General features: G+C 45.8%; 1 protein-coding gene across 7 annotated transcripts in view; it reads right to left on the minus strand.

Moving 5' to 3' along the window:
• MCAM (melanoma cell adhesion molecule) overlaps positions 1–13,373 on the minus strand; it is a 909,696-nt gene that overhangs the window by 277,273 nt on the left and 619,050 nt on the right. For all 7 annotated transcript variants that reach the window (XM_063942920.1, XM_063942918.1, XM_063942922.1 and 4 more), the window contains one exon: positions 6,401–6,516. In XM_063942920.1, the coding sequence (XP_063798990.1) occupies positions 6,401–6,516 (116 nt within the window). The remainder of the gene's footprint in view (positions 1–6,400; positions 6,517–13,373) is intronic.

Genomic DNA, 13,373 nt, shown 5'->3' on the forward strand with positions numbered 1-13,373 from the left:
AATGGCAAAACTATTTTACATCAGCCATAAACCATCGATGATTAGGAATCATTGATGGTCGATGGCCATCCCTACGGTCAATGGCAAACACAGGATTTTCATGGGGGGGTTTCCGTGTATGTATGCATGCATGCGCATCTATCTCTCTCTCTATAACACATACAGAAAAAAAAAAAGCACACAAATTCAACAGGTAAAGATGCCTGGGGGCCCTTAATGGAATTATGTCACAGTCATCTAGAGGCAGCGGCACTCACAGGTCTTAGTAGGCAGTAGAATTACTCACATAACAGTCTGCAGCAGGGACGTGCAGTCAGGGGAGGCAGGGGAGGCAGTGCCTCCCCTGTCATAATGATTAAGATAATACAAAGAAGATGCATATGACACATATTCTGTGCCATATGTATCTTCTTAATATTATTCTTATCGTTGCTGTTTTGTATATGTGTTTGGGAGGCACCGATCGTGGTGCCTCCCGTTGTCACTGGGGAAAGTATGGGGAGCGGGGGGTGGGCACGGGCGGGGACTAGCCATGGGCTGTAAAAGCCCATTGAAAATATATGGGAAAGCGGCACCATTAGTGGTGCCGCTTTCCATCAGGGACGTGCTTTCAACCTATGAAAGCACGTCCCTGTCAGTGAGGCCACAGTGATTGGCCAGCGGATCCGTCACTGGATCCGCTGTCAATCACTGTGTGGGCAACGCTGGCGGAGGAGGTGCGGGCGGATGGATGCGGCGATGGTGCGGGCGGCGGGATGCGGCGATGGAGCGGGCGGCGGCGGTGCGGGTTGCGGCGGCGGAAATTACCTTTATCCTGCAGAGTTTGGCAGCGGAGCAGTTCCAGTTTCAAAAATGGCGCCTCAGCGTAATTTTTGAAATTCAAGATGGCCGCCGCGAGCCAATCACGGCTCGCCGCGTCATCGCCCCGCCCCCTCCGGCTGATTTATATAAGTCAGCGCGAGGCGGAGGAGAGTCAGTCCGACGGCGGAGGAGGAGCTGTGAAGAGCTCCTGAAGAATGAAGACGCCGGAAGTCCTGGCTGGGCGGCGGCTATGCAAAAGAGCTTAGCAGCCGCCGCCCACCAGGTGAAGACGCTGGAAGCCCTGGGGACGTGGCGCCCCCCCAGGTGAAGACGCCGGAAGCCCTGGGAAGGCGGCGGCCACGCAAACGAGCTTAAAGGCCGCCGCCCCCAGGTGAAGACCCAGTTTAATAAAGCTTATTTTCAATACTTGTGTGGTGTTTTTATTTTAATATTTTCTTTACAGGTGGACTACAGGTGCCAGCGGGCACTTTATGTCCGGGCATGCTGGCACTTGTGGTACTCCAAGTGCCAGCATGCTGGGGCAGGCTTGCTGGGACCTGTAGGCTACCTGTAAAGAACAATATTACTATTCTTTGCAGGTGGACTACAGGTGCCAGCAGGCCCTTTGTGTCCGGGGCATGCTGGCACTTGTGGTTCTCCAAGTGCCAGCATGCTGGGGCAGGCTTACTGGGACTTGCAGGCCACCTGTAAAGAACACTATTAACACACAATGAACCCCTCACCCACCGCCACCAGGGGTGCGGGGCATAGCACTGGGCTATCAGCCCAGTGCTGGTTATTGCTCGGGAGGGGGGACCCCATTTTAATTTTTTGGGGTTCCCACTTTCCGAGGAATTCCAACCCTGGGCTGACTGGCTGGGGGGCAGATTAATGTTATGGCAGGGGGACCCCACACTGAGTGTCTCCCCTGCTGTGGCATTACTCCCCCTGGCTGGTTCTGCCTAGTGCTGGTTTTACTGGTGTGTTGGGGGACCACACTTTTTTTTTTTGTTTTTTTTCAGGGGGGGGGGGGGGGGGGGGAGGGCTTGTTAGCTGCCAGTGCCTCCCCAACCAGTGACCTCACCGCATGTCACTGGTCTGCAGCATTTTAGCCAGACAGGTTAACGTTTCATTTTAATAAATAAAATTTTGTCTTGATGAAATTTTATTTATTAAAATGAAACGTTGTCCTGTACACTTGTGTACTGAACTGTCCGGCTAAGATGCTGCAGACTGTTATGTGAGTAATTCTACTGCCTACTAAGACCTGTGAGTGCCGCTGCCTCTAGATTGACACTAAAAAATATATATATCTATATATCTATATATACACACATACATACATACACCAATACACACACAGCATACATACATGCACAGAGCATACATACCACACACACACACACACACACACACACACACACACACACACTTTACATACATAGTTTACACACACACACACAGTATACATATGTAGTATACACACACACACCATACATACATACATACACAGATAGTATACATACATGCATATATACCAAACATACATACATATACACACACGCACTATACATACATAGTATATACACACAATATACATGTACATAGCATACATACATACATATATATATACTATACATGCACACAGCATATATACATGCATACATACCATACACCCATAGTATACACACACATCATTAAGAGGAAGCATACCACCCATCCATCCATAGGACAACATGCCATGTGCTTCACCCGGCCAGCATAATTTATTATAGTCTACTGGTCCCTCCTTCACCTCCCTCCTTCACCTGGCTGCCTTCAGTCACTGAGATTTCTTCTGGAGAGTGATCCAGCCACTGCCTGCCCTCACCGATCTCTTGTTCCAAACACCCAGGCTGCCAGTCACCTTCACGTACTGCCTGAGAGGAGCTGCGTGCTGTCGCTGCAGCTCCCCCTACAGGCAGCCTGCAGCCATCTGTCAGTGTAAGGAGGGAGCTGCAGCTGCCGTGATGTAAGCGCAGCTCCTCCGTATACACAATAAAAAAAAAATCGTTCAGCAGCTGGATCAGCGGTCAGGGGGGGTTTCTAGGTACTCGGAAAACCTCCCTGCGTACGCGTGTGACGGTGGCCATTTTGGGAGGGACATTAGGAATCTGCTGCGCCCTCCAAGCTTGTCGCCTCCAAGCCCCTGCAGCTGTAGTTGTGCCACTTGTGACTCTGTCTGCAGCAGCTATTTATCCAGGCTTCCCTTAACAATCATCATCAGCAGTCAGATAGCTCAGTCACAATCTCCTGGGATGCCTTCATAAACTGAGCTTGACTGCTGCCAGAGGCAGATTGGGATGGAAAACAAGCTGGGAAAACCTCCGTAAGCAGCCCCAATAGAGAAGCGGTTTGCTGATGGGGGCAGGATCCCCTGAGCTGGACGAGTAATGACCCACCCCGCATCCCCCCCGCCGCTGTGACTCCTCTCCAATGCCGCCAACAAAGCCCCTTCCAGTGCACATACTGCAGCCGAATGCACAAGGACCGGGCGTCTGCAGATGTGCAGATTGCCCGCCTGAGCATAGACTCCAATGTGAACAACTCAGAGTCTGTGCATGCAACCAACCAACCAACCAACCACACAAAGACTGCCCCACACACAGACACACACACCCCACCCCCACTCCCTACACACACAGCCTGTTTCACACACACCAAGCCTGTCCCTTCCCACACACATACCTTGTTCCCCACAGCCCTCCCACTCTTTCCCCGCCTCCCCTGTTTCCCCCAGTCACTGAGCCAGCTGGACACAGCAGGTGTAGGAAGAGACAAATAAAGGCTGGGGGCATGGCGTAATCACGGACTCATGGCACAATTCCCACCATGGCCCTAACTGTGCAGAGTTTGTATATTCTCCCCATACATGTGTGGATTTCCTCCGGGTACTCTGGTTTCCTCCCACAATCCAAAAATATACTGGTAGGTTAAATGGCTCCTAACAAAATTAACCCTTGCGCGAATGTGTGTATGTGTACACATGTGGTAGGAATATAGACTGTAAGCTCCACTGGGGCAAGGACTGATGTGAATGGCTGAATATTCTCTGTAAAGCGCTGCGGAATATTTGTGCGCTATGTAAATAACTGGTAATAATAATAAAATAATAAAAAGTCCACTGCTGGCTGCTGCTATTTTACAGGGTGGTGGGGAGGCGACTAGCGACTTGCTGTAACAGGAAAAACATTTTTTCCTGTTTGCAGCAGCAGGGGATCCTGTGGACCTATTTTGATGTGGGGGCCTGAAGCTGCAGCTCCACCCGCCCCATTGTTATTCTGGCCCTGCTTAAAGATACACGCAAGTGAAATTCACAAAGAGGTCTTCAGGAGCGAATGTGGTTTGCACTAACATGCAAAATAAATGTGGTTTGCGTCTGACAGACAGTAGATGTGATTATATGAAAATTGCATATTCTGCTGAATCTACTGAGCCTGTGTGGACCTTACTTCTCTGGGGACCTGCAAAAAACAGGAGGGCATGGAACTGATCCCTGCCTTGCTATCAGAGAGTGAACAGCATGTCCATTAGTGTAAGACTGTTATGATTCATATATTACTATAAATGATTATGTATTTATTTATACTTACAGATATCTGTACCCAATGCGTTGCCTCATAACATTGCTGAAGTAACTGGCACTTAATGCCAGATGGCCAGCGCTGGAAATCCCAACCCTAGACTGATAGAAATGTTGTCCTGATTGTAAAGGAACAAAGTCTCAGGTGTACAAGGGGGGTGAGTAAAGTGGCTGGTATGTTTGTATTGCCAGTGGGCCATAATACAAGAAACAATAATGGATGAGCTTTAATATGGTGTTTTGTAACAGATATATCCCAGCAACCGCTAGATGAAATAGAATGAGAGGTCTTCAAACTCTTATATCAATTTTAGCAGTATAGGCTATACCAGTGGTTCTCAAACTCGGTCCTCAGGACCCCACACAGTGCATGTTTTGCAGGTAACCCAGCAGGTGCACAGATATATTAATTACCGTATTTTTCGGACCATAAGACACACTTTATCTCCCCAAAAATGTGGGGGAAAAAGTATGTGCGTCTTATGGAGCGAATAAGACGTTTGCGGGTAGCGGCCGGCGGGTCCTGGATGCTGCTGCTGCGCCGTCATCAGCAGAGCGCAGAGTGGCCACATCTCAGCAGCAGAGCCGGCGTCATGTAACTCCCCCGCTCCCCCCCACCTCCTCCCTTCTCAGGAGACGCAGGGAACCACTGGTACTGTCGGGTAGCGGCGGCCGGCGGGTAGCGGCGGGTCCTGGATGCTGCTGCTGCGCCGTCATCAGCAGAGCGGCCACATCTCAGCAGCAGAGCCGGCGTCATGTGACTCCCTCGCTCCCCCCCACCTCCTCCCTCCTCAGGAGACGCAGGGAACCACTGGTACTGTCAGTGTGTGTGTGTGTGTGTGTGTGTGTGTGTGTGTGTGTGTGTGTGTATGCTGGCTCTGATGTGTGTGTGTGTCTGTGTATGCTGGCTCTGACAGAAGGCTGCACTGTATTCTTGAGTCTGAGAAATCACAGAAATATCTCTCAGAGGTCAGAATATTTTTATTTCCAGTTTTCCTACTCTAAAAACTAGGTGCGTCTTATGATCAGGTGCGTCTTATGGTCCGAAAAATACGGTACTCACTGACACATTTTAAAAGGTCCATAGGTGGAGCTAATTATTTCACTTGTGATTCTGTGAGGAGACCTGCAAAACATGCACTGTGTGGGGTCCTGAGGACCGAGTTTGAGAACCTGTGGGCTATACCATTCAAAATTCAATAAAGCAAGTGGCAGTAGTTCCAATGCAATGGGTGGATTCCACGTGACAGGCAATGAGAAGACAGGTTCACATTTCCGTATTTGTTAGTAAAGTCTTATGGGGGAGCTACACAGACACCAAGACATTCTAGGAGACTACTGACTTCCCAAAATCCCCTTAACATTTCTATAGGGTCTGGCACTTCTGTGGTCCACAAAAAATGTATTAGTGCTATATTCTTTTGCCTGATAACTCATATAAATCCAAGTGGGTCTACAGTTATTTCGGATTGTGTTACAAATTAAATTCCAAATGTTACCAGATTTTTTTCAGATTTATGGACCCCCATGTGTGGTCTGAGTCATGGCCACACATAGTGATAAAAAGTGTCATATTACTTAATGAAGCACTATGGGATTCCAATTTATGATAATTAGCAATGTTTGATAAGTAGCAATGTTTGCTTCTCCACCTGTTGGAAGGAACCATTACCCACACACTTTCTCTTCTGACCTGAACATTCTATATTACCTTCCATATTACACTGCTTCCAGGGTGATTAATATGCCTATAACACATTAATTAGTAGAAAGAATAGATATGACATACTTGCATCCATGCAGTTGCAGTAATTGTGGAGGAATTCAGTACATTAAAGCCATCTTCCAAATGAAGACAGAAGCTGGTGTTAACATGGGATATGACCAATTAATGATTGGAAACACTGCATTGTAGTCTTGATGTGTACATTAGGTAAGACTAGTTAATTGGTACTGATGGCTGAGATGATCACTTACTCGTTTCCACTGGATCTCTGTTTGAACTGAAGCATTTGCCTGACAGGATACACTCAAAACACTTCCAAGTGTCACAATTACAGGGGAATGTTCAGAAAGCACAGGAGGATCCAGAACTAGGAAAGGGGAAAACAAAGTAAGTTAAACACTATGATATAAACTATTTGATGTTAAAATAATATTTCAATTCCAAGTAGCAATTGTCACAAATAATTGCTACTTGGAAAATGACACCCAAAGTGTTCTTACCATGTTCTTTTGCAGTTGGCCTCCACACTGCCCACTCATGATTCATGCTGACTGTGCCTTCTCTGCTATTCTCCCTTTGTATAAGGGCAGGTGCATGTCACTTTTCTAGCTTTTATCTAAGTGGCAATGTGACCACTGACATCATGGGAGTGGACAGTTCAAATGAGCTTCCCTATTTAAACGTTACTTTGGGGGGTATCCAATTAGCCGCAGTTAATTACCGCGGTTAATTGTCTCGCTGGGGGCTATCCTGTTAGCCCTGATAAACCGGTGCGAGACGCGGCTTATCTGGGATTTTGTTTCACCTGTCTCAGGCAAGCGAAACCAAATCAATTTTAAATGCAGCTGCGAGGCTAATCTTCCTCGCCAGACGTTCTTCATCTGCTGATCCGCTCTGTCAGTCCCTCCATTGGTTACCGGTATTCTATCGTGTCAAATATAAAATACTTTATCTTACATACAAGGCTATTAACCAAACTGCACCATCATACATCTCCTCACTCATCTCAAAATATCTCCATACCAGACCTCTCCGCTCTGCACAAGATCTGCGTCTCTCATCCACATGTATTACCTGTTCCCACTCAAAATTACAGGACTTTACCCGGGCTTCACCCACTCTGTGGAATGCACTCCCACGCACAATAAGACTCTCCTCTGGTCTCCAAACCTTTAAACGTTCCCTGAAAACTCATCTCTTCAGACAAGCCTACCAAATTTCAGACCCACATACATAACCTTCAATGCTTCCCTATCAAGTTACATCCCCTCTGTACAGTCCACATAAACTCACATTTTGTCTTCCAACATTGCTGGGTGATCATATCATACAACCCATTAAGAATCTAGTAATCTGGGGAACCATTATGTAACAGGTAGCATCTATCCTTGTGTATCAATGCCTATTTCCCTATAGATTGTAAGCTTGCGAGCAGGGCCTTCCTACCTCTGTCTGTCTGTCTGTCTTTGCCCAGTTTTGTTCTATAACTGTTGTTCTAATTGTAAAGCGCAACGGAATATGCTGCGCTATATAAGAAACTGCTAATAAATAAATCCCCGGAAACAGCGAAAACGGTGCTGTTTCTATCGCAAACACAAAGGTTTCACTGAACCTGTGTGTTTTCGAGAGAGAATGTATTTTTTTTACAGGTGGCCAAATTGGATAGCCTGTAAAGAAATATGGGTGAAACATTGGGAAAAATCGTCTGTTTTTCGCACCCGATGTTTCTTCACCTCTAATTGGACACCCCTTGTGTAATCCTCTGCCATTATATCAAACTATTAACTAGTGCAGTAGACTGCAACCTGTGTACCATGTGCAGTGAAGCCCAAACCTGTTTGCAGGGGTCAGTGCCTTAGATTCCATGCCTCTGTTTGTGGTTGTGCAAATACTAGCTATTCAATCAAGGATCCAGACTCTCCACAGATTTGTGACAGCTATTAAACAGTTCAAGTGATTTTTTTTATTGGCTTGTTTATGTCCTTGTGCTACTTTTAGTTTGCCATCTGTATGTGTGTTTTACTGTAGATACTGTATCTTTCCATTATCAAGTTGGGTTATATATTGGATATAACATAAAACTGAGTGCTGTATATAAATGTATACAATGCATACAGCAGTGTAAAGATGTGGTGTAACAGAGGGCAACACAATAGGTAACTTTGTCTTATGATAAAAACACTAGGCAGAAAATACAGTAAATATATATAGTAAAAGTTGCATATGTGCGTATTCAAGCCCACCAGCATCTGGCAATTGATAATTCTTTAAATATATCAAGCTTAGTTAAATAATGTCTCAGCTTTGGGTACTTGGGTAGGTTGTCAGAAGACTGCTGAATGGATGATCTCATTTAATCAATGGTCTGTAATGTCAGTACTTATGGCACTGTCTTCAAATTCTGAACAAATGCTGGACTCGGAAGGCTATCTGGATGGAAATAATAATCAGTACCACTGACAAAAGCAGTTCTCATAATGATCATTAAGTATATCTATTATTATTATTATTATTATTATTATTATTATTATTATATTAATTAATTAATACATGTATTAATAAGGCGCAACAAAGGTACTGCAGTGCTGTACATAGAATAGAACACATTGTAGTGAGTACAAGAAGACACAAAGAGTGTTTGTCAAAGACATTGCAAGAAAACGTAAACATTTCAAATAGACATAATAAAATGAAGGAATGCAATTTTAACTAATTAGCATACAGAACCAATTAAGACTTAACAAGGACAAGTGGAAAGTAGACAGACATGAGACATAGGATAGAAGACATTGCCCATGAGAGATTACATTCTATGGGGCATATGTACTAAGCCTCGGAGAGTGGTAAAGTGACGAGAGATAAAGAACCAACCAACCAGATCTTTCAAACACAGCCTGTAACATGGCAATTAGAAGCTGACTGGCTGGTACTTTATCTCTCTACACTTTATCTCTCTCCAAACTTTGATACATATGCCCTAAGGGAGGATAAAATAAGACACAATAGGAGCAAATGGAAAAATTTGTAGAGAATGGACAATTATGTTGCAGAAGTTGTCAAGATGCTGAGTTTAGGATGGTGATTAGGGCTAATGGGATCATGATGGTACAGGGGCAAAGAAGTTACTGAGTTTTGGAAGGGCCAAGATAGAAAGAAAGTTTGTCAAAGGATTTGCAAAAAAACAACAAAACATAAACATTTCAAGTAGACAGAATAAAATTAATGGATGCAATTTCAACCAAATCACATACAGAAACAATTAGGACTTAACAAGGACAAGTGGGCAGTGAACAGACATGAGACAATACAGTTGGATAGATGACCTTGTATGAGAGATTACATTCTAAGGGAGGCACAATAAGGGCAAATGGGACAATTGGTAGATAAGAGACAAGTATGGTGCAGAAGTTGGTAAAATGCTGAGTTCAGGAAGGTGATGAGGGCTAAATGGTGTCATGATGGTACAGTAAGTAACTAGGGGTGTCATTCCGACCCATTCACATGCAGTGGTTCTTCGCTGCGAACGGGTCAGAACTGCGGCTGCGAGACGTTGCCCAGCGACGGCAGTCGCCGGGCAATGACGCCAGGAATGAAGAAAGTGATCGCAGGCGCGATCGCAAGAAGATTGACAGCGGGAAGAAGGATCACCGTTTCCCGGGCGTGGTAAGGCGAACGCAGGCGTGTACAGGCGTTTGGAGGGAGGATGACTGACGTCACAGCCGGAACCTTCATCGCTGTATCTGTCGCACTGGGTACGTAGCTGCAGGGCTGGTCTTGTTTTGCATTAATCTTTTTTAACATAGCTGGGCTGCACAAGCAATTGCAGCCCTGTTATGCTAAAAAAGTTTCCTGCAAAACAATAGGCGGCGTCTAGTTGATCGCAAGAGCAGCAAAAAGTTGCTACGTGCGATCAACTCGGAATGACCCCCTAAGTTATGGAAGGGCCAAGATGAATCCTATTGATCCATTCATCCTTTCAATGAACACAGCATATAGTAGGTGTAAACAAACTTTGGCACTAGGATGTTTTGAGGGGCACCTGCAGGGTCAGTTTCTCACTTAATATATAACTGGAAAATTCAAGTGAAATCTGAGCCTCTGATATGTGAACCCTATTACAGTTAATCCCGTTCAAAGCGGACTAGCAGTACACAATTCTAAAACATATCTTTATCTCCACAGTTTTGCAGATGTTGGTATATGTTCTAATGGGATTCGGTCGGGATCCCAGAAGTCAAAATACTGATGATGTAATCCCAGTGCCAGCATCACGACTGGGTGACGGAATCCAGACCGCTGAGATACCGAACAAGTGTTTGCCGGACCACTGGAGAGGTAAACCGTGGGGGAAAGGGGAGGCTGGTTTAGGCTGCGGGGGGAGGGTTAGTGTTATGGTGGGTAGGGTGGTTTAGGTTTAGTATGTGGAGAAGGGGATTTAGGTTTAGGCACCCTGGGGAGGGTTAGGGTTAGGCTGCAAGGAAGGGGGTGGGGGGGTAGTTGGGTTTAGGCTGTGGGAAGGGAGGGTTAGGGAGGAATTGGGGAAATGTAAGTATACTTACCTTGCCTCGATTCTCACCATCGGGATCCTGCGGTCAGTATTCTGCCGGCATCCCAACCACCGAAATATCAGACTTAACCCAGTCTAATGTTGTTGGCAGTCTGGATTGAATGCCTTATAAGCATAGAAAAAAACATCTACCTCTGGCAAGCAGCAATGTACTAAGCAGAAGTTTGCACGGTAATACATATACACTAAGGATGTGCACAGGCCATCGTGTTTCGGTTTTGAATTTGCCAAAACAGCATCAGTGTTTTGTTTTTGGAAAAAAACACCCTCAAGTGTTTTGGTTAGAAGTAGGATTTGGATTGCTTGAAAATTTATAACAACAACGAAAATCATGTAATTTGGACATATTTTTGTTCCTACAGTATTACTAACATCAATAGCATTTATTTCCAGTAATTTTCAGTCAATATTAACGACCTCACAGCTTACAATATGGGGGTCATTTCGAGTTGATCGCTAGCTGCCGTTGTTCACAGCACAGCGATCAGGCTAAAATTCGGCATTTCTGCGCATGCGTACGGGCCGCAGTGCGCACGCACGACGTACTTTCACAAAAAAGTATGCAGTTTCACACAGGGTCGAGCGACGCTTTTCATTCGCTCTGCTGATCGGTGAGTGATTGACAGGAAGTGGGTGTTTCTGGGTGGTAACTGAGCGTTTTCCGGGAGTGTGCTAAAAAACGCAGGCGTGTCAGGTAAAAACGCAGGCATGCCTGAGGAAACGGGGAGTGGCTGGCCGAACGCAGGGCGTGTTTGTGACGTCAAAGCAGGAACTAAACAGACTGAAGTGATCGCAAGGAAGGAGTAGGTCTGCAGCTACTCTGAAACTGCTTGAAAAAATTTCAGCACTGTTCTGCTAACCTTTCGTTTGCACTTCTGCTAAGCTAAGATACACTCCCAGGGCGGCGGCTTAGCATTTGCACTGCTGCTAAAAGCAGCTAGCGAGCGATCAACTCGGAATGAGGGCCATTGTTCTCGAATATTTGCCAAAGACTGCAGGCTGCAGAGCAGTGGCACAAACAAACACATGCCCGTTTAAAATAATACACTGTAGCGAAAGATGTCCACTTACAGTACATCTAGCTTCCCTGCATGTTAAACAACCCTTCTAGCAACCCCATGCGTCTTTTTGTGCAACTTTAAGAGAGCCTATAGACAACGTAAGAAAGCCAAGGCCGCCGAGCACAACAAGCGGCAAACAAGTATGTCTACTTCTCCCATCGAGCCTACGGGGATAGATACAGAAACACATACATCAACTTGACCTTTGCAAGAAACATCAGCGTCGATCACATGCATACTTCTCACACCATCGGCTCTTCGTCAACAAGACCATTCTCAATCTAGAATAAGTAAGCCATTCTCTCAAAACACATTACTCTCTGCACAAGATTTCTGTAAACAGCCCGCCCAAAAAATCTCTCTGTAACCCTCCCTCTAATTGGTGCCAAATACTATTGGATGGTTACTGTAAATGTGCCCCCATCCAAGCTAAAATAATGTAAATAGTCCCCCCACTAGAATCTAACTATAATAGTCCTGTACAGTATATTTTGCATGCATTCCAAAAAAAAAACTTTCTTTACACAACACTTTCTAGTGTTAAGCTGGGTACACACTGGGCGACCTCGGCTAGATAGCAATCAGCACTATATCGCTGATTGCTAATTAGGGGAGAACATTCCGCGGGTAGTGAACAAAAACAACCCGCGGGTAGATTAACCTGGGTACTCTTAATTTTTTAGTGCACTGTTGGGGCGGTATGCCGGCGGTCGGGCTCCTGGCAACCAGCATACCGGCACCAGAATTCTGACCGCCAGCATACAGACAGCGGGGCGAGCGCAAATGAGCCCCTTGCGGGCTTGCTGTGCTCGCCACGCTGGGGGCACGGTGGCACGCTATGCGCGTTATGTTATCTATTCTCTCTCCGGGAGGGTCGTGGACCCCGAAGAGGGAGAAGTAGTGTCATTATGCCGGAGGTCTGGATTCCAGCGCTGGTATGCTGTCCTGTTGGGGCCCTTAAAAATCGAGTAATGTTAACAATTAGGTAAAGATTAGACCAAGCAGTAACATCTGCCGGTGTTCAAAGGTGTAGCACGTGTAGTCACATTACACTGTACAGCAGTGACCCTTATTCACATTACACCGGACAGTAAAGCCCATTCACGATTTGCCATGCAGAACCCACAGCACTGCGACACTGGTTGAACCCGTGTTTAGCCCAGGTCGCTGCCCAGGCCTTTCTACTTCGGTTGGTGTTAGTATGTACACATACTGTATGTGGTATATCATAAGCAAATGAGTGCTGGACTATGGTGATTATATATAATACCCAAAAAAGGCTGAAACTTATTGTGAAAAAATTCTTGGTATTGGGTCACATAAAACCAACGTTTCGGGGGCCCGCAGTCCCTTTGTCAAAGTGTATACAAAGGGGCTGCGGGCTCCAAAACATTTGTTTTATGTGTCCCAATACAAAGTATTTTATTGTGATACAGATGGGTCCTCTGTTATCTTGACACTTCCTGCGCCTAGACGGAGGTTTAGTCATGCCTAGGCGATTGCTGAGTTTAATCATGGACAGGCGCGTTGAGGCGATACTAGATACTCAGCATGCATTACACATCTCCACCACTGGGTGGCTAATGCTCCACTAAT

Source organism: Pseudophryne corroboree, chromosome 10, assembly GCF_028390025.1.
Source record: "Pseudophryne corroboree isolate aPseCor3 chromosome 10, aPseCor3.hap2, whole genome shotgun sequence".
Lineage (NCBI taxonomy): Eukaryota > Metazoa > Chordata > Amphibia > Anura > Myobatrachidae > Pseudophryne > Pseudophryne corroboree.